This window comes from Podarcis tiliguerta (assembly GCF_965153285.1).
Source record: "Podarcis tiliguerta genome assembly, chromosome: 5".
NCBI classification, from domain to species: Eukaryota; Metazoa; Chordata; class Lepidosauria; order Squamata; family Lacertidae; genus Podarcis; species Podarcis tiliguerta.
This window is the reverse complement of record NC_139538.1, coordinates 19583012-19605621: the sequence shown is the minus strand read 5'-3', so window position 1 is coordinate 19605621 and position 22610 is coordinate 19583012. Positions and strand designations below refer to the sequence as shown.

General features: G+C 44.3%; 1 protein-coding gene across 2 annotated transcripts in view; it reads left to right on the top strand.

The window, feature by feature from the left end:
* The first annotated feature begins 2987 nt into the window (after positions 1-2987).
* Positions 2988-22610, top strand: part of LOC310678457 (putative membrane protein C3orf80 homolog) — a 63200-nt gene continuing 43577 nt past the window's right edge. The window contains exons 1-2 of one of the 2 annotated variants that reach the window (XM_083442446.1): positions 2988-3118; positions 14226-21542. In XM_083442446.1, the coding sequence (XP_083298572.1) occupies positions 19093-19737 (645 nt within the window). In that variant the 5' untranslated portion in view covers positions 2988-3118; positions 14226-19092 and the 3' untranslated portion in view covers positions 19738-21542. Of the gene's footprint in view, positions 3119-14225; positions 21543-22610 lie in introns of those variants that run through there. The other variant, XM_083442447.1, reaches the window with a different exon arrangement.

The following is a 22610-nucleotide window of genomic DNA, read 5'->3' as shown; positions in this document are numbered from 1 at the left end:
TCCTGTCTGATTTCACAAGCCAACGAAGTCCAGAGCAGGTCCCTTCTGAGGATATTAGAAAGTGTGTGTAAGTAACAGCTGTGGGGTTTGTGAGGGTTCTGCCCCAAGTGAATTGCTAATTGTCCGATTATTTGGGTTCACCTGAAAGATCATCATGACTAAAGGAAAACTGATTCAGGTTTTTCAGATTATTATAAATGAGCAAGAGCAGAGGGGGGCAAGGATGTCTGGCTTGCTGGAATGCTGAAAACTCTAACAATGTGCTCAGCAGCCTTGACAAATATTTGTAAAATTATTTCCACTTTTACTTTATTTGACTAAAAAAAGCATTATGTTTCTGGAGAGCGCCCAAATATGTTAAGCAAAAGGAATGACCTACTGTGGAAAGGAATCACAGTCACAGAGGAACATTTTCGAGTCCTCCTTATTTTTATAGGCTTCATGAATGTAGTTATTGGAACTGGAGATTTTTGCACGATGAGCAAATTGACTTTTTGCATGTGCAGAGTTGTTGCCTTGTTTCCTCATTCGTTTTCCAGTTATGGATGACTCTGGAGGTGTACTTGAAAAAGGGTTGAGGAAATAACTAGTTCCTTAGCAATTTCAAACACTAGGAATGATTCCTTAAATGGAACATCATCCTGATGGCAACCCAGGGACAATTTGTGGGCTGTTTTAGGTATTTCTATATAACCAGTCAACACATGACTGCAAATGCTTTTTAGTTATTGTGTAATACAGTGGTACCTCAGTTTAAGAACAGCCCTGTTTACGAACTATTCAGTTTACGAACTCCGCAAAACCAGAAGTAGTGTCCCGGTTTGTGAACTTTACCTTGGTCTAAGAACAGAAGCTGAGCAGTGGAAGGGCACCGGCAGCAGGAGGCCTCATTAGGGAAAGCACACCCCGGTTTAAGAATGGTTTTGGTTTAAGAACGAACTTCCGGAACGGATTCAGTTCATAAACCGAGGTACCACTGTACTCCAAATCCCATTTTGGGGGGGACAAGAAATTCTCTCTGCATATAATAGACGTGCGAGTGGGGAGTGTAACCTTACTGAAGAGACAACTTTGCGAAGCGTGTCAGCCATGCTGCTGCTTGCTCTGCTTTTTAAAAAGTATCATTATTATTTATTAAATTTGTATGCCTCCCTTCATCCAGAGGCCCCAGGGTGGTTCACCAGCAAAGAAAAAGGGGAATAGCTATTGGAGTGGAGCCCCAGCTTTATAGCTAGCTGCTGCTGCTGCTTCTTCTTCTTCTTCTTCTTCTTCTTCTTCTTCTTCTTCTTCTTCTTCTTCTTCTTCTTCTTCTCAGACTGAAATATTGTAATTAGTTGCAATTGTAATGCACCGTAATGCGCACTCAGCACATGGGAAATGGCATTATGTTTTACAAATAGAATTGGGAAGCCAAAGCCCTCACGAAATCAGCATATGATCATTAAGTAGATTCTCCATGAATCTAGCAAGGCAGTGTTATTGTTTATAGGGCTTGTAGCAAGTCAAAATGCTGACTTATAAAGTTAAGTGCCTTTACACTGCTTCTGAAACAGATTTTGGTTGATGAACTATTTCCCCTACTAGCATGAAAAAGTACAAATCTCTTATAATAGCAACAAAAATCACAAAGTTCCCCCTTCTGCTTTAGCAGGATTATGATTAAAGGACCCAAAGTTTTTAACCATATTTTTAGCAGCATCTTTTGGAGTGTTGTAGCATTTAATGCTTCACTGCAAAATTCAGAGCAATATAAAACAAACAGAAAGTTTTCTGCCAAATGAAACCACGGCAAAAAGTCTGAAAGTCAAGTATCTAATGATTTTGTGTTTCAGAAGAATCAATGTATTTCTTTAGTGTTTGCTTTCAGTATTGATTATTGCACATCACCTATCTGGACTACTAAAAATACATTCCCGTAAAGCACTCATCAAGGCCTCAGAGTTTATAAATGAAAGTTTTTTAGTGGCCACAAAAATGACTTCTTTTAAAAAAAAAACAAAACAAAAAACAATAATCTCCAAACAGGAGATTTTGTGGTGAAAGATGTTAAGGTGGAGTGACTAATATTAATTCATTTATGCTGATGCACTGTCTGAGAATTTTTGGCACAGTCATTTACTACAGTTGCTCTCTGGAATGGACATCCTTGCTGCTGCTGCTGCTGCTGCTGCTGTTTTTTGTGTGTGTGCTTATAATGGCACACAGAGTGGTTTGTCTGTACCAACATAGCTTCAGCAACATTCTGTGCTTAGCATATGGGGGCTCAGTTGTCCCTGTTGTAGAGCCTGCCAGTTTTGCAACATAATGCAAAAGTCTAATAAGGAAAGCAAAAGACTGTATTGTTAGCATTGTGGAAGCCAAAATAGCTTGTAGGTGGAATTTAGGAAGCTGCCTTATAGTGGTTCATGTATCCCACGATTGTCAACACTAGCTGGTCGTGGCTCCCCAAGGATTCAGGAAGAGGTCTCTCTCCTACCTGGAGATGCTGAGGATTGAACCTGGAACCTTATGCACACAATGCATGTGCCTTACCCCACTGAGATTGCTGTAGTCCCATCTTCACTTTCTGCCCACGTTAAGGGATAGAGAATGCATGGCCCAACAGTTGTTGGATTCCACCTCCTATTCACCATAGTCAACATGGTCAATAGTAAGGGGTGATTTGAAGTGCAGTGTGTGTGTGTGTGTGTGTGTGTGTGTGTGTGACTTCAGACCACAGACTTGCAGTGCAATCCATTACATGTCTATACAGAAGCCCCTTTGAGTTCAATAGGACTTTTTTTACAGTAAGTGTTTATTAGGATTATTGCAGCCCAAGCAGAATGGCATGAGCACCCCAGTTGAGTCAAATGAAAGCAAATTTTGGGGAGGGGGGAAATAATGAGCCCTAACAATCTGTTCCTTTCCCATGCCATTTTTTGTTTCGTACATCCAAATCCAGACACAGAAGAAGAAGAAGAAGAAGAAGAAGAAGAAGAAGAAGAAGAAGAAGAAGAAGAAGAAGAAGGGAAAAAAGAAGAGTTTGGATTTGATATCCTGCTTTATCACTACCCGAAGGAGTCTCAAAGCGGCTCACAATCTCCTTTCCCTTCCTCCCCTACAACAAACACTCTGTGAGGTGAGTGGGGCTGAGAGACTTCAAAGAAGTGTGACTGGCCCAAGGTCACCCAGCAGCTGCATGTGGAGGAGCAGGGAAGCGAACCTGGTTCACCAGATTATGAGTCCGCTGCTCTTAACCACTACACCACACTGGTTATAGATCTTCAACACGCATGCTGTTGCAGACTAAAAACATGTGGTTGTTATCGCTCATTTTATTTTGTAAGGACTTTTTTTTTTGAACAAATATTTTTTTCTTTAATAATGGATAGATAGCAATGTTTATTGTGGCTTTGCAGGTTCTTGATAATTGCCCTTTTAAAAAAACTTTACAGTTCCAGACAGGCAGTGCAGGTATCAACACCCTGATGAACCGACATGGCTGATGGGCAAGTCATACAGACCTGGTCTAACCTTTACTATGCTGTCCAGTCCCATCTTTATCAAACATTACCAAAGCAGAATGTTTTTGCAGCCAGCAAAAAAGGTTGAAACAAATAACTGTTTCCTCCACCGTCTTATTAGCGCACCTGTCAAAAGTACCTGAAGGAGTTATCTGAGTGGAAATGCTTATGACATCCTGTTTTAAAAAGAAATTGAAGTAGATTGGAGGGGTGGGTTGTTCTTAAGAACACAATGTAACTGGAGCCTTCATAGAGCATACTATGGATATAACTGTATGTCAGACCTGGTTAGCCTCTTCAATCAATTTGCAAAAAGCTTTCAGTTTTATTGATGCTCATTTATGTAGGCAGAAATGGCTGGATTCAATTCGGACTTTAATGTACTTGTAATTAATGAGTGTTAAGCAGGGTCAACTGCATGTTGTTATGCAGAAGATACACAACTGGATCTTCCATGTCTCTCTCTGTGTATGTACTGCAGGGCCCATGGGCACATTTGAAAACTAGAGAAACTGTTGTGGGCATCCAGCCCACACCATGACATATTCTATAGGCTACAACAGAATGCTTATTTAAAGCCTATTTTCAGTGTGGGAAGGGAACCCAGTGCTGGCTTGTGCTCACTGGGACTGGTAGGTACAGAGTGGGCAGGCAAACAAAGCAAAGTGCCATCAAATTCAAGCACAATCTGTAGACATATCAAAGAACCCAATAGTGCAGAAAGAAAAATGAATCCAAATGATAACTTTTTTGAAGCCATGGGTTGTTGTTGTTGTTGTTTAGTCCTTTAGTCGTGTCCGACTCTTCGTGACCCTATGGACCAGAGCACGCCAGGCACTCCTGTCTTCCACTGCCTCCCGCAGTTTGGTCAAACTCATGCTGGTAGCTTCAAGAACACTGTCCAACCATCTCGTCCTCTGTCATCCCCTTCTCCTTGTGTCCTCCATCTTTCCAAACATCAAGGTATTTTCCAGGGAGTCTTCTCGTCTCATGAGGTGGCCAAAGTATTGGAGCCTCAGCTTCAGGATCTGTCCTTCCAGTGAGCACTCAGGGCTGATTTCCTTAAGAATGGATAAGTTTGATCTTCTTGCAGTCCATGGGACTCTCAAGAGTCTCCTCCAGCAGCATAATTCAAAAACATCAATTCTTCGGTGATCAGCCTTCTTTATGGTCCAGCTCTGACTTCCACACATCACTACTTTATGGATCCCCTTCATGGATCACTGCCTTGCCGTGGCGAAGGGGCTTGAATAACTCAGAGAAGCTACGAACTATGCCGAGCAGGGCATCCAAGATGGACAGGTCATAGTGGATAGTTTTGACCAAACATGATCCACCTGGAGGAGGAACCGGCAAGCCACTCCAGTATCCCTGCCAAGAAAACTCCATGGACAAAGAAGCCATGGGTAGTGCTTCCCAAATGCCATAATCTTTGAAAGCACAGGTGCTTCAATGCACACAGACACACAGGCATAACTTCTTGCAATATTGAATTGCTGAAGCCAGTTACTTGTGTATAGAGGTGAGTGGAGCTGTCAATTTTGTTCCCTTCATTTTCTCATTTTTCTGATCTTAAATTCAGTTCTCCACACATCTGCACCAATTTGTGAGTTAAAAAATAATAATTTGTGAACATCCAGTAGTGTTTTAGTGCATATTTTCCCCTAATAAACACATTTTTATGTATGCAATTTCCCCTAATGTACACATTTTTGCAAATCAATTCCCCCTAATATAATGCATCTCTGTATGTCATTTTGACTAATAAATGCACTTCTATGCACACTTTACCTCAGTAGCTGTGCTTTTGTCCACATTAATTGGCTGGAGAACTGTTTTGCAAAATTCAGAGAAGTATGACTTTCAAAGGGAGGCTGTGCTTCAGTTTACATACTGTTTCAGAAAGTGTAGATTTGGTAGGTTCATCCTTAAATATGAGTTTCATGGAATTTCTCCCTCGTCCCTATTTGTGGGTGTATTTCCATAGGTGGAAATTGCACTGTTTTAGAATATCTATGAGACAAGTTAATTCAATAGTCATCCCCCCCACCCCAAAGTTGCCTCAATCTGCCCAGTGGTGCAGCTGGTTCCCAGAGAATGGCAAATCTGCAAGGTACCAGGGATCTCTAACAGAGAACTGTTAGCGCACACCATCATAGACCACCATTGCTAGGATTCTTTGGAGTGGAAGGTCAACTGGTATAAAATAAATTTGTAAAGTGGATAAGTTACCTGAGTCATCTTTGGAGAGAGGAGAGATTAGTAGGAGACGGACAAAACACATTCTCTTGGCTTCCATAACTTATTCATTAGGCAACAGATTGCAACGTGTATATTTTCAAAAAGAGTTAGCTGCTCGGTTGTTAAAATATATTCTGCCGTCATAAACTTTTGCAATTGGAAACCTTCTTCTCATTTCTAGAATAGGTTAACATCAGTGTGCTTGTGTGCCACCAGTTTCATTCAGCCTCAGACTCCATACTCTCTGTGTCCCTCTGAGAGACCTGCTGGGACCTCCAGTAAATACAAATGGAGTAATATGATACTTGCTACACTGACTCAGTAAAAATCACAACATTGTGTATTCTGTTTCCTGAGGAAATGCCTTAGAACATTGCTCCCGGAGGACTCAGAAAGTATCAATTCTTCTCATTATAAGAGATAATTCTACGCATCCCCCTATTGTAGGAGTCAAGTTGACTGCCATACACACTTCAAGCTGAAAACATAGCATCCGGACAGCAAGTTAATATACAGCTGGCTCAGGCAGGCATATGTCCCGTGAAATCAAAAGCTGCGCACCAGCTTTGTTTTGCGGCTCTTGCAGGTGTTAGGACAACCCCAACCATCTTTGCAGTCCTGCAGGTGGCAATAAGAGAAAGCTTACTAAGCCTCTAGCAGGCCTCTGAACATGGCTGCCGGGCTGCGCTCAACTTGGAGTCATGAGTTGTTCAAGCCTGTGCTACTCTATTCGTTTTAACAGGCAGCAAACCGACAAGACCAAAACAAGACATTTTGCTGACTGAGGTGGACTAGCAATTGGACCCCATCTCCCCATGTAAAGGCATGTAATAGCAACTTGACTAGCTGGTTTATTTTGGCACCCAAGACAGAAAATCACACAAGGATGTTTTCTTGCTTGCACAACAATAATAAATGAACAACTTACATTTTACTGCCCTTTCATGATTGCCTAAAATCAACCACCTGAGGCAGCTGCCTCTGTCTGCCTAATGGTAGGGCTGGCTCTGGTCAGCAAACCACTCTGCCGTGGTCAGAGACAAGAATAGAACAATTATAAGGAAATTGGGCTCCACTCAGCAAACATCTTAAATCAGGCCAGTGTCACCCACTGAAGTAAACAATATGCAAAGATTGTTTACAGTGCACTTATTGTTTCTCTGCTAGCATTGTTGATTTGTGGTACAGTCATACCTTGGGTTGAAGTAGCTTTGGGTTAAGCATTTTCGGGTTGCGCTCCACGGCGAACCGGAAGTAACGGAGCACGTTACTTCTGGGTTTCGCTGCTCGCACATGCACAGACGCTCGAAATGACTTCACGTGCATGCACGGAAGCGGCAAATTGCGACCAGTGCACGCACAGACGCATGGACGCGGGTTGTGTTCACTTCAGGATGCGAATGGGGCTCCAGAATGGATCCTGTTCGCATCCAGAGGTACCACTGTATCTCTGTGTAATGCAGGGATGGGAAACCTGTAGTACTCCAGATGTTGTCAGACAACTCCAGTCATCTCTGACCATTGGCAATGCTGGTTGGGGCTGATGGGAGTTGGAGTCCAGCAACATCTGAAGGCCCACAGGTTCCCACTCCTGCTTTAGAGAACAATGGTACATATTGCAACACGGCGCCCACTCAAAAAGATTCGTAATGAGCTCATTTAAATGACAATGATGAATGCTTGTGATGGATATGCTGATGTCTTGACAGAACAGTTTATTGCTTGCATGTGTGTTGAATTTAAGACTCCAAAGATGCCGACATGACTTATAAATTATTTTCTACCTAAAATGCAGAAGGAATGACTTTTTAAAAATATACGTACTTACAAACACATCTTAGGATTTGATTTGTGATTAAAATTCCATGTTCCCCTGGACTGACACTGTATAATGAATAACAACACACTTTCTTGTGTGCTACACTCAGTAAGAATTATCAGCTACTACAATGCATTTTGGAAAATGACCCTCTTTGAAAGGCATGCTCACCATGAGGTATGAGTAACCTCCGATCGCCCATTAGCTTTCTAACATTCCCGACATGTCATGTGACATGGAATAACTACTTTTGCTAAATGAGCCCAATCTATGCATGCATTTTCAGAAGGAAACCCCATTGAACTCAGTAACTGTGCATAAAATTGCACTCTTAATGAGGGATAGCTTTGCAATTGGTGGGTCATATGAGGCCAGTAAAGCGAGTTGAGCTCCGCAACCCCAGAGTCGTTCGCGACTGGACTTATCGGTAACTGTCAGGGGTCCTTTACCTTTACCTTTATGAGGAGGGTTGCAACTCAGTGGTAGCACACATTCTCTGCATGCAAATACTTCACTCCCTGACATTTCCAGGGCTGAGAAAGACTCCTTCGTTTGTTTCTAACAAGTAGTCAATATTCTGGAAAAACCATTCTTGATATAATTCATTTTAACACCACAATAACACTTTGGTCCAAACCCATTTAAAAATCAGTTGTGACTAAGATCACGATCCTGTGCACACTTTTCTTGAGAGTAAATCCCTTGCTTTGGACCTTACCTCTGGATAAATCTCCATAGAATCGGGCTCTGCTGTAGCTGAGAACTCTAATGCATTATTTGGATTTATTGGCACATTTTGCAAACACTTAGGCACTTGGTTCCGATACATTTGCCTGTGATTAACTTTGCCACACTAAAGAGGTTTCTTCCACATCTTCAACTGTATGAATTATTAACATTGGCTAATAGGTCAATGATACTAACAGATTGCCAAGCGTGCCTAATGTGGCTTTCTTTACAGGAAAAATGGCGGGCACCAGAGTTTCATTGCTTTTTCAAGGAGGGTCCAGGGCAGGTATCTGTTTTGGGTTTTGAGGCACTGGCAGCTGCTGGAGGAAGCTGGGTGGCTGGCTTTGGCCCAGGGTGGCATGTGGGAGTCTGATCAGCAATGAACTATAAATCCAGCAAAGGAGTGACGTGAGAAACATTTTTCTTTGCTCTTCACTGTATATCCCATAAAATTATACTGTGTGTGTGTCACAGAGACACACAAATGCACACACACACACACACACACAGAGAGAGAGAGAGAGAGAGAGAGGTTTTAGCCATTCTAAATAAGCACTGCTGATAAAAATGATTATTTATGTTGCCAGTAATGGAGCATAAACAGCGCCCTTATTAGTAGGCAATTTCACGGTATCTGCTCAGTACTTCTGCGATTCCTGATTTTAAATGGATGAGTCCATTAATTGCCTCTCCACCCCCTCAATGTGAAAGCCTGATTTAGTTCAAAAACAGTCAGGATGAAAACACAGTCCTAGCTTAGGGATGGTATTTACATGCAGGTCTTTTTGCCGTTGTGCCACAGGTCCATTACATGCTGTGTGAGTCATCACAATGCGCACTGTAGCAGTTGGCTGAAAATGAGAATGTATTCCATGTGTGAAAGTTAATCCAAATATGGAAATTGCCCTGTTTTGTATTAACTACTGATGATACAGCATAATCCCCGGGGGCGGGGGTTATTTTCTAGATGCTTATTACTTGAAACTTGTGTGTGTGTGTCTCAAACTGGCCATATATTTCCCCACAGTGAAGAAAGCTTTTTAATTCCCTTGGCATATTAAGAAACCAGTCTCTGGTGTGGCGTACAGCAAACGTATAGAATGTAAGCACATTATTCAAGGTATCCAGATCAGGTGAGAGTCTGACATGACATCAGAACACAGCATCCTCCAGCAGCTCAGGGTCACAGGACACTACTGATCCATCTAGTTCAGTACTGTCTGTACTGATTGGCAGCAGCCTTCTCTCTCAGTCCTCCCTAGAGGTCCAAGGGATTGAACCTGGGATACTGTGCATGCAAAGAAGATGCTATGGACCTTCCCTGCTGTTGGAGGCCCAGTGTCAGAGACCAGGCTGAGGAGAGCTATTCTGATGAGGAATGGTGGGGGGCCTCCCCCTCCCTCTGAGCCAGTGTGGTGTAGTGGTTAAGAGCGGTAGTCTCGTAATCTGGGGAACCGGGTTCGCGTCTCCGCTCCTCCACTTGCAGCTGCTGGGTGACCTTGGGCCAGTCACACTTCTGTGAAGTCTCTCAGCCCCACTCACCTCACAGAGTGTTTGTTGTGGGGGAGGAAGGGAAAGGAGATTGTTAGTCGCTTTGAGACTCCTGAAGGGGAGTGAAAGGCGGGATATCAAATCCAAACTCTTCTTCTTCTTCCTGACCAGGATCCTGAAGCTGCCCAGGAGCAGTGGAGCAGTATAGACTTGGAGCAGTGGTTTGAAGAGGGACATAGTTCGGAAGACAACAGCTGGGAAGAACTGAGTGGGGAACAGCTAGGAGAAGAACAGGGAAGGGGGGGGGGGAGAGAATTAACAGACTCCCTTTCGCTGGAAAGTGTCCAACTGATCAGTCCAAGGTAAAGGAGAGCAGATAAGGTGGAATGCCAAATGGTTTCGAGATCAGGTTGCCAGACGAGGAAGTGACGGAGGTGGCTCGGGGGGAAGTGGGTGGAAACCTTAATTGGGAGCGCCTTTCCTCTGAGAATTGAGTCTTTGTTCTTTCACTGTGATTATTAAAAAATTATTTAACTGTTAGGAGACTATTTTTGCTTTGTTCTGTTTATCCACAGCCAAAGGGAGGGAGGGAGGATCCAAGATGCAGATATGGCAATCTGTTTGCTCATTTGGAAGTTCCATGATACACCTAGCCACCACAATTTTGTCTCCATCCTTTTAGGAGGCCATCTAAATTAGTGGTCACCCCTCCTTCTCTTTCGTTATAGAGAACTTCATGAGTTTAGTTACGTGCTGTGTGAAGGCATACTTTCTTCTGTCTGTCTTGGCCTGAACTTACTAACTAGATTGGCAGTGTGCACATGAACAAAACATACATGCATACATATATATGTGGCGCTTCGCAACATGGCTTCAAATTTAATTTTGGTCTCCGAGATTCAAAGTAAGCAAAATGAAGAAATGTCATATGCTGGTTCTCCTAACAACAGGAATATCGGTTACAGAAAATTTACACTTAAGTTTTCATTGCAGGCCATGTAAGCAGAATGCAAATGACAGTAACAAATGCAGTTTAGTTGCTTGGTATCAGATTTGGCACGTTCAGAACAATGAACCCAGACATGGAGATATTCCTTATTTTGCCATCTTTCATGAATAACCCTTTCCATGATCCACACAGTCCAGATTTTAATAAAACCTTTATTGATTTGCCTACAGAGGTTCTTCTTTTCTCGCAGGATGTTCTGTGGCCAATTTAGCCATGCAATAAACAAGGGTAATCTGTTACCACACTCACACAGTTCAAGGTTTATGAATATGGTGTGATACACAAAGAAGGAAACATAAATAGACATGCTTTCCCATAGCCCGAGACCCCTAACTAAGAAGGAAGAGTGATGTTTCTAAAGGTTCGCTCTCAAGACATGCTTCCAGAAAACAAATTATCCCAATTTTACTCAGAATCGCAGACAATTTGTAACAATATTTATGAAACTGCCTTATCCTGATTGAGAACATTGATCTATCTAGCCTGATGCTGCCTGCTCTGACTCATAGAAGCCTTCCAAGGTCTTTCCCAACCCTGGAACTCTTTTAACTGGAGGAATCAAACCTGAATCTTGAAGGGTAGCTCTACCATTGAAGTACTGCAGGTAACAGTTAGCACTTTACATTAGAGCACATTTTCCATCCCAGGGACCACGTCCCCTCAAGCAGAACCTTCAAGTAGATTACCATTATGTTTCCTGGAAATTCACTTCCTCCCAGAAGCCTTATTTGCCCCACGGAAGTAATGGGATACCTTTGGCCCTCCAGATGTTGATGAACTCCTAGCAAGCATGGACAATGGTAAAGGATGATAGGAGCTGCAGTTCAGCAACATCTGGAGGACCACCCCTGCTCTACCGTAACAAAACCTAAGTACCGGTATGTGCAACAGAAATTAACATTTTTGCATTGGTTAACTGCTTCCATTCCCTTCCCTTTGTTTCCTGTGTCAAATTTTAGGTGGTAAGCTCACTGGGAAAGAGACCACACACACAGGGATAGAAGACAGTCAGTCACATCCATTGCCCCTATCCACATTTGCCTCTTCACCCATCTCAGGCAGGAGGTCCCTGGCCAGTTGTCCAAAAGGGAATGTAAAAGTTCGAATTAAGCAAGCTTTGATTAAACTGCGGCAAACACAGAAATTCCTGGGCTCAGTTTATGCAAACGAACCAGGTTGGCTTGGCAGGGCCAGCTGAGTGCAAGCCATGAAGGAATAAAACAGAGTAAATGGCTCATCAATGGAAACTGTCACCAAGGGCAAAAGACTTGACAGCAGAGGGAGGTTTCCAATGCAACAGAGGGGTCCTTCTTTGCTGGGCCCTAGTGGGCAGAGGCAAAGGCCCAGTTTAGGGTTTCAACTTTGAATGACGTAGGCTCGGGGGAGTTCCTTGGAGTAGGTTAGCAGCCAGGAAGAGAAGGAAGGGGGAAACCTCCATGTGAGCTGAGAATGGCAGGCTGAAACAAAGAGACACAGAGGACGGCTTTCTGCTGAGCCTGGATAGACCCTCATAGGTAGTCAATGCTCCACAATCCCTCCACCTAGGTGCAGGTTGTATGTGTCAATAAACCATATATCATAAAGACATCACAGTCTCTGCTGTGCCCAATTTCTGGAGGAAAATTTTTGGGTAAGTGCCTGGAACCTCACGCCGCTCAGAGATGGGGTGGCATGTAGCAATATATAAAGGGGCCAGATTTGTGCTTAACTTCATATTTATTCCATATAAGAGGCAACTCGCCTAGCTTTGTTTGAAAGTAGCAACTACCATGTTATATAAGCAATGGCACAAGCAATTCCAAATAATCAACGAGACCTTAGATAAGATCAGGAGAGTATATAATACTGGATACAGTTGCGCCAAAAGCAACCTCTTGGCATAGTGAGCGACTTCTACAGAGTTAAGAGTGAATTTGGCCCTGTAGGTCTGGTATAAATTTCAACACCAGATAATAATGTTGGCGTGACTTCAAGGCTATTGAAGGAGGACTTGTAAGATGATCTCCCACCCACCCTTTTCTTTTACTTTCCTTTTCTTTTCAAATCAGACTAGCTAGAGTATGCATAACAAAATTTATATATTAAATTCAACTATCCTGAATGTATTCCGCCAGGGAAATCGTTATTGGCATAGTAATACGAGCTAGATATAATCCTGGAAGCTCTTCAGGTTTTGTGCCTAAGTACAGTCCTCCTTTCCTGGAGCAAGAAGTCAAGTATTCCCTTGGGTCTGGGAAAAGAGCAATTCCATCAAGGATAACAAAAGCCAAGAAAGCTTGATTATCTGTAACATCTGCATAGCTGAGATTGACGGCTGGTTACTGCGAAAGGAATATGAGCAGGTTTGGGTTTTTATCTGCTGCCTCGACCATTTTATGATCTGCTCTTGAACTGTTACGTGTTTTTAATGAGGTGGGTTTATTGACAACAGCAACATTATTTTGATATTTTTGTTCTCTTAGCCACCTTGGCCAGGGTCCAAAACTAATACAGGCATACCTAAACCCATGGAAATCATTGGGCATAAGCAGATTAAGCTGCATGTTGGATTTTGACCTTTGACTTGAGTGTAAGAAAGGCAAGATGTAAAAATAAATAAATGCACCATGTATTAACGCTGTAAATGTGTTGGACACGATCCAGCAAAAGCTTATTGTGCTTCATGCCACTTTCTTATGTTGCTGTACATATCATCATCGTCGTCATCGTCATTTTTTATTTGTATACAGTGGTGCCCCACAAGACGAATGCCTCGCAAGACGGAAAACCCGCTAGATGAAAGGGTTTTCCGTTTTTCAATGCGCTTCACAGGACGAATTTCCCTATGAGCTTGCTTTGCAAGACGAAAATGTCTTGCGAGTTTTGAGATTTTTTTCCGCTCCCCACCCCCTTTTTCTAAGCCACTAAATTGCTAATAGCCTTTTAGCAGCTAATCCGCTAATCCCTTAAGCCTTTAATAGCCGCTAATAGCCGCTAAACCGCTAATAGCGCTACTCCGCTAATGGGCTTGCTTCGCAAGACAAAAAAACCGCTAGACGAAGAGACTCACAGAACGAATTAATTTCGTCTTGTGGGGCACCACTGTACAATCTTTCTATCTTATAATACTCAAGGCGGTTTACAAGCTGAAGAAACAAACAATGTACATCTTATAACAATCTAATGCAATACAAAAATGTAATAAAACAAAATTTTAAAATAAGCAACCTACATCAAATAAAGTAACACTCAACAATTATTAGAATAGTACAAAATAATAATATCAACATATAAAAGTTAAAGAGAAATCCGCTCAACAGTTACAATAAATAATTTCTAAACTATAATCAAGAAAACAACAGCAAGCCACAGTACATATAATATGAAATATCAAAATGGGGGCTAGGAAATCTCCACCCATTACCTGATTCCCATTACTTGTTTCCCCATGCAGAACTCCACTTCCACTGAAGTTGTCGTCTGCACATGTGCTACTACTTCTTCAAGCAGCACATGGCTATACATGGAACTCCTTCCACAGGAGGCAGTGATGGTTACCAACTTAGATGGCTTTAAAAGAGGACCGGGCAAATTCGTGGAGGATTCAGTTATCAATTACTATATTCTACCTCCACAGCAGGAGGCAGAAATGCTTCCTGTGTTCCCCAGAGACCACAGGAGGGGAAGAGGACTCAAATGCTTGGAACCTGCTCACAAGTTTCCCACAGGCATCTAGTTGCAAGAAGAGGATGCTAGACTAGATGGGCCACTGGCCTGATCCTGCAAGATCTTCTTATGTTTTTATGTTCCTATGATATCATCTGCGCAACAGCTGATGCACACACTTCAGCTACAGGTGAAACTCGGAAAATTAGAATATCGTGAAAAAGTTCATTTATTTCAGTAATTCAACTTAAAAGGTGAAACTAATATATGAGATAGACTCATGACATGCAAAGCGAGATATGTCAAGCCTTTATTTGTTATAATTGTGAGGATCATGGCGTACAGCTGATGAAAACCCCAAATTAACAATCTCAGAAAATTAGAATATTAAATGAAATCAGCAAAACAAGGACTGCAAATAGAGCAATATTGGATCTCTGAGAAGTAGAAGAAGCAAGTACTCAGTACTTGGTTTGGGCCCCTTTTGCATCAATTACTGCCTCAATGCGGCGTGGCATGGATGCTATCAGCCTGTGGCACTGCTGAGGTGTTATGGAAGACCAGGATGCTTCAATAACCGCCTTCAGCTCTTCTGCATTGCTCGGACTCATGTCTCTCATCTTTCTCTTGGGGTTCAGGTCAGGCAAGTTTGCTGGCCAATCAAGCACAGTAATCCCAAAGGCATTGAACCAGGTTTTGGTACTTTTGGCAGTGTGGGCAGGTGCCAAAGTCCTGCTGGAAAATGAAGTCAGCATCTCCATAAAGCTCGTCTGCGGAAGGAAGCATGAAGTGCTCCAAAATCTCCTGGTAGACTCCTGGCATTGACCCTGGACTTAATGAAGCACAGTGGACCAACACCAGCTGATGACATGGCTCCCCAAATCAACACAGACTGTGGAAACTTCACACTGGACTTCAAGCATCTGGCATTGTGTGCCTCCCCATTCTTCCTCCAGACTCTGGGTTCTTGGTTTCCAAATGAGATACAAAAGCTGCTCTCATCAGAAAAGAGACTTGCATGTCATGAGTCTATGTCATATATTAGTTTCACCTTTTAAGTTGAATTATTGAAATAAATGAACTTTTTCAGGATGTTCTAATTTTCCGGGTTTCACCTGTAAACTGCAGCTTCTGTTTTCAAATTGGATGGAAGCTGGTTTGAGGGAAACCACATTATCTCAAGAAACTACAGAATACAGATGGATTGTGGCTAACATCATGCGTACTCAGCTTCAAACACCAGCAGTGGAAGCGAGCTGGAGCCTGAGTAACCTGTAACGTGAACATATCTGAAGCCCTGTTGTTTTAACATCTTGGTCCTGTACATGTTTGTTCAGAAGAAAGTCCCACAGATTTCAGCCTGTCTTAAATCATAGAAAGCGTGTGCTACTCCGACTTGCAGTGGCAGCACAAGCGATTATGTAACTGGATTCCTCCCATTGTAATTTTATCTTCACACCCGGGGACATCTTCAAAGTGTAAGCTTTCTGTTGTTAGTCAGGCACTTCAAAAGAATCACTCCTTCTTCAAAGGGTTTTCTTCCCCGTTAATGGAGGAGTTCGGACTGACTGGGGTTGGGCTTAGTCATCAACAAGCTTGCTATTCTCTCACCACTTAGAGGCACACAGCCTAGTGACAGTCTCTGCCAAATTTTAATCGGAACAGACTATGGTCTGGGACACCCAAACACTCTGTATGTTTTAGAGGTTCAGGACATGCTTAGTCCTATTGATTCCAATTTTGGGGTGGGGGACGTGGAATCAGTTAGAGCATTGGTTTCTAAGATTCTATCAGCAGAAGACCATGGTCGTTAAACAGATCTGCAATCCAATGCACAGTCAGTTGGGAATAAGCTGAATTAAACACACCTATTTCTGGGCAGATATGTATAAGATGGCACTGTAAGAAACTCAGTACCCTGGTTTCAGGGACAGGGCAGAATGTTTCAGTGCTTCTGAATTCTTCTGCCCTAATGTTAAAGCTGTGCTGGCCAAGAACCAGATTGGTCTAATAAGCAATCATTGCCATAAGGTGCAGGGTGGAATCCAAACATAGCAGTGGGATATTATCTTTATAAGGACCAAACAAAATGCCACAAAGCCACAAGAAGTTTTTTTTTGCATTCTCCAAAACTCTCCTTTAAGCTAGATGCTAGCGAAAACAAGCAAGGAAAACAGTAGGGTATTATATTAAAGCCCCAAAATCTTCAGTTTGTGGCCATCTTAAGGTGTCAGGTGCATATAATTATAGTGTCAGACTAGAAGTGGAAAGAACTGGGTTTAAATGTTTTCTCCACCATGCAGCTCACTGTGTCAGTCACCCGGCCTACCTCACAGGGTTGTTGTTAGGATATAAAATGGGCCGGGGGACCCTATACACCACCCTGAGCTTAAAAAAAAAAGCTACTTGCCTGTTTTATTTCCCAAAGAAATTCAAGGAAGCTAACAGATTAATAACTAGCATTATTCCAAACTAAACCCAATACAATGAAAAACAGATTAACAAATCTGGTCACACAACCTAAGCTAGTAGAAAAGTTATTTAATGAGCCAAAGGCTTTATTAAAAAAACAAGTCTTCATGGGGTGCATGAAATAATACATTGAATGAGCCTGTGTTCCTTCGATAATGAATAATAACGATAAAAGGTAATGAATAAAATGGACCCGGGGTGTGACTAGAGATTTGTGTAGATTCTTTTCCACTGTGAACACAGGTCAGTTCTTCTAAACTTTGCCATACAAAGAGTACAGGAAGCTTGGATGCTGTAACCATCTGAATGCTCATCAGCATTTTCCAAGACAAAACGCATCACGGATGTAAATAAAATCCAGATCACCTCCACTGCTAATAACTGGGAGGTGATTTCTACATTGGTTAATTTTTGTTCAGTCTTTTGTAGCTGCCATAAATTTGTGCTTATCTCAGTTTGCTGTTGTGATTGTGATACAACAAGCGATTGGCAAAATGCATTGATTTTTTTCTTACAAATATCCCCTTACATTCAAGGTTTTTGGGTTTTTTTGCCTGAAATGCCATTTAACTCACCCTGGGGATCTTGTGAGGACTGATGCAGAATGCAAACATTTTAAGGGCTTGTGCACTCATTAAAGTGTGCCCATCGGTTCTTTTGCTACTAAGAGACAACTATAAGGCCTAATAAGTTAAAAGTAGAGGTAAGCAAGAATCTGTGATGGAAAGGGAGGTAATTTCCTCCTCTCTGAATTTATCCATCCCCATTCTGTCCCTGCCTGTGATTGCTTGGGCTGCGTTTAATGGTGTTATTTATATTTCTGTTTTGTAAGCCTGTGTTTGATTTTATTGTAGAAAGATGGGAGTTAATGCATGAAAAAATGCAATAAAATAAACTTCTCCAACTTCAAGGTGCTGCTACAAGACTCCTTCTTGGTTTTTTCCTGCAACAGATGGACATGGCTACCCTTTTGGAAATAAATTCTGATTGTATACTTCTCCAGGCAAGGACCTGTCCTGTGGTTTTCTGTTTCTGCCTTCTTTTTTAAAGTTCCTTTCCCACAATTAAAGCGTTCAGCAAGGCATTACTTCTTTTTGTGAATATCATGGCCACTGGTATGTGACCAAAAGGAAACACCAGGAAGAACTTTCAGACAGCAAAAGCTGTTTTGACAGTGGAATGGACTCTCTCAGGAGGTTTTGGACTCTCCTTCCTTGGAGGTTTTTAAGCAGAGCTTGAAAGGCCATCATAGTTGAGCTTCTTGCATAGCCCTCGGGGTCCCTCCCAACTATACAATTCTATGGAAAGGTAATTCTGCCCACATGTCTCAAGACGTTTAACACCCTCCTTGCTAGACAGCCTTCTGGGTCCTCCTCCACATTCTCCAGGGAAAGGAAGACACCGACCTTTCTCCCTGGCTGGGAAGCGTAAGGGAGGCACCCGGCCAGGAAAATCGCAGCCTCCCCACTCCCTAATGGAAGAGGAGCTGCATTAAGCCCATTAACATCCGCCAAATGGTTATCATCAATTTTTAATCAGAAATAAGACCAGAAATATGGTAAGCAGCAGCTCCCAGCAGCAAGTAAATTTAAATAACGCCAATAGGGGAATCCAATCACTTAAGCGCAGGAACTCGAGCAGCAATGGGGGAGCAGAGGGGTGCGCGCCGCTACTCCAAAGGAGAAGGCGACAGGCAGCTAAGTTAATGGAGATCGAAGCGCTGCAAAAAAGGAAAAAGCCAGCCGATCCCTCGGACCCATTAACCCCTTCCTAGGTCGCCCTCTCTCTTTGGCGCCCCGCGCGCGCAAGCAAACACACACACACACCAGCACACAGCCGGTGCCAGATTTTCCCGCCTCTCGCCTGCAGGACCCAGCCGCGCGGGCAGCTTTTGCAAAAAGCTGGATCTTGCACGGCATCTCCGCACTCCGCAGCTGGTCCAATGGGCTAAAGGGAGATCCATCCCGCGGCTCTGCGGGGCCGCCTTCCAGCAGCCTTGGAGAGAGGCTCCTTCGGCGGCAGCTCCGTGGCCCAGTCGCCAGAGTTTGCAGAGCGCCCTGAGAGCGCATGCTGGACGGGGCGAGGGTGGAGGGGCCAGCGAGGTCCCCGTCCCCTCCTCCTCCCCCCCTCGAGTGATTCGGTGCCCGACGGAGGAAGGAGGGCGAGAGGGGGTCAGGAGGAGGATGGGGGCCGGCCTCCCCCCGGGGCTGCTGGCGCTGGGGGCGGCTTTGCTGTGCCCGCCGCCCTGCCAGGGCAGCTGCGCGGAGCTGAAGTGCGGCGAGCAGGAGAGCTGCTGCAGCTACGGCAACGCCACCTACCCGGAGGTCAAGTGCTGCCGGCTGCCCTTTCACACGTTCCTGGACAACGTGGGCTGGTTCGTGAGGAAGCTCTCGGGGCTGCTCATCTTGCTGGTGCTCTTCGCCATCGGCTACTTCCTGCAGCGCGTCATCTGCCCGAGTCCGCGCAGGAACAGCCGTCGGCGCCCCGGACGACGCCGCCGCGACGAGGACGACGACGACGACGATGATTGCGACGGCGACGAGGGCGACGGGGACTCGCTGGCCCGGGGAGGCACCCCGCTTAACGCCACGGCCGCCACGTCGCAGGACTCGCTGCTCGACAGCGGCCGGAGCAGCCTGCCGCCGCCGCCGCCGCCGCCCCTCCTGCCCGTCGTGTCGCCCGTCTTCTTGCAGCTGCCCAGCTACGAGGAGGTGAAGTATTTGCCCACCTACGAGGAGTCCATGCGCCTCCAGCAGCAGCCCCTCGTCCTCCCCGTCACCAGCCTGGCCACGGGCGCGGGGAGAGGCCTCGCGGGGGCGGGCAGCTGAGGACCCGCTTTCCCATAGGGCCCCCCTGTCCCCACCACAAGGAGCTGCAGCTCCCCGAGGGGGCGGCGGCGCGCGTGGCCCGACGGAGCTGCCCCTTTCCACGGAGACGCCGGGGGGGCGGGCGGGCGGGGAGGCAGTGGGTCGCCCCGAGGGGGTCCCGCGCTCCAGGAGCTAAAACGGTATTGGCAACGGAGGGCAACCGACCCTCCGTGAGGGACACAAAACGCCTTTGTCGCCTTCTGCCCGCCCAACAGCCCCGCCGGCCTTCCACGTCTGGGATTTCGGAGACACATCGATTAATTTTTTTTTTGTTAAGATGTTCATTAAGTGCCTGTGACATGCATTCGAGTTGGACACGTTCGGAACTAGGAGAAAGCAAGATTTTCTTATTATTATTTTCCTCCTCGCGGAGATGCCTTCCATTGTGTTAACGAACCTCTCTTCTCGCCGCAGATTAAAATCCTGGAAGGGGTCGATGGATGTGATTTTTGTTTTTTGTTTTAATATGCGGCAAATGCAGCTCAAGTTGTTTTGGAATTTTATTTCTGTCTCCCTACGGAAATTTTCCTCCGGCTGCAACCCTGAGCCCAGTTACCGTACCTAGAATTAAACTCCCATGAAATGCAGTGCTGTTTACTTCCGAGTAGAAACGCATAGGATAGCAGTCTTAAAAAAAGCAAAAGGGGGGGGACGACCTCCAGCAGATTTAGAGTCTGTGTCTTGCAAAGCTTCCTTTGAAGGCTGAGGTGGGGGTGTCAGAAGACATAGTCATCATTTTGGGACTTTCATTCATTGCTTCTTTGGTTTCCCTGTTTTTAAGGAGTTTGCCACAATTCACTTCCGAAAGATTAGGGCGGGTGTCTTTATTTTTGCAGGTGCAAAACTATTATTCACCCAGGTGCAAAACTATTTATTTCACCCAGGTCAAAGACCCAGTTTGGCACACACCCCCCCACACACATTTGCGTACACACACACACATAGGCTGGGGGCCTCAATGATGCCCATTTGGAGGCTTCATGGGGCAAAAAACCCCGGCTAGCCCCCCCCCTCCCCAGCTACAGCTCTGATTTTTTGATGGTGGTTGGGAAACTCATCGAAAAACTTTCTTTGAAGCAGAGTATAAACTGCTGTTGATCCTTCCACTGATTGCTACAGGGATGGAAGTGATAAATAGTCACAGTTTTACGGCTTTTCTGATAATTTGGATTTTATCATTAGTGTTGGCCCTGACTGAGTACTGGTGGTGTGCAATCTCATCCCCATACAATGTAGACATGGGTGGGGGTGCAGGTGCAGGCAGACTTGCTGCAAGCGCAGAGAAAGCACCCCACTTCTTGGGGGGGGGGATCTCTGTTGGGGAGATGTGTGCTCCAGTGATGCAGCTCCCACTTCTGGCTAGGGCTTGCTAAAGATTCATGCCCGCCCTTTGTACCTGCACACTTTTTTCCTTTTATAACAGAGATTAGTATACCGTATGTTAAGATTACATATAGCCTAACCTCTGCCTTAATATTTTAAGACTGCAATCCTGTACATTCTTAACCTGAGAGTGAACTCCATTTAAAATTAAGGGGGCATTTCTGAGTAGTATTATTATCATCCTAATCATTTATGAATCACTTCCCGTGGGGCATCCCAAAGCCGTTTGCAACATAGACAAGCATAAGAGGATTGCACTGCCAGACAATTGCAAACTTCTCCACCTTGCAACATCTTTATCTCTTATCTCCACCCACTTCTTGTTTGGTTTGTGGTTTTTGTCACTGGGCAGGGCTGATAAAAGATTTTTGATGAACTCATAAGCTTTGTTCACTTCTGTTAGTTGGGACCCTGAACTGTTCCGTATGCAATTAATGTAGCACAGTTAAGGTGAGACACCAGTTCAAATGTTGCCCAGGAGGCCTTGCTGGATTCCCCCCCCCCCCCAGCTTCAACGTAAGGATGATATTTCCTTGGAAGGCTGTTACCAACATGGCTGAAATAATGTTTGCGAAGCATGTACCACACCTGAAACACTCAGCATAAGTGCAAAGCATGAAGATTAGGTAAATGACCTTAGATTAATAAACCATTTGCTCTTCCCCCCCACTACTTCATATTTTGCTCTGATCGACACAAACATTTAAGATCATTGCACATGCTGGCTCCTCACCTGGGGCCTGGGAGTCATGCAATGCTGCAGGCAATAAGACTCCACTTTGGATCATTGATGGTGCCATCGAACATACATAAACCTTGCTTTTGATGGCTGTCCATGACCAGCTGGTTGCAGGCAAGAAGTGAGCGTCTGTAGCAATTTCCAGCAGCCTTTGTGATCTCATTGGTTGCCAGAACCACACAGTCCCATTTACATCAGTTGAACTAACTTTTGATTCACTACACTTAAGTATTGCATTTACTACCCTGCGGCTGAAACACCTACATAAGAGTAAGTCCCAGAGCGCTATATGTGGCTTATTTCCAAGTAAACATGCATAGGGCTGGGCAGGCTTGGTGCTACTGCACAATAAGATCAGGCAAATGTGGCACATGCAGCTGATAATGCCTGCGGGGATCCATCATTGCCTGATCCACCCAGGCAGCTTTTAAAAACAAACAAACAAACACATTAGATTCTTAGAGGAAGTGTATTGGATAGTTTAATAATTTGTTATTGTATGTCACCATGAGGTTCTGGCATAATGGTGATAAACAATCAAACAAATAAAATAATAAAGGTAAAATCAAATTTGCAGCCAGCCACAGAGTTTCCTTGGAGCTTGGGGCTCTATGCAACTAAATGTGGAGAATTTACACATGGAAGAAAGAGAAACTGGGAGAAACAAAAATTGACAGATTCACCCATTCCACCTGCATCTTCAGAGGTCTTC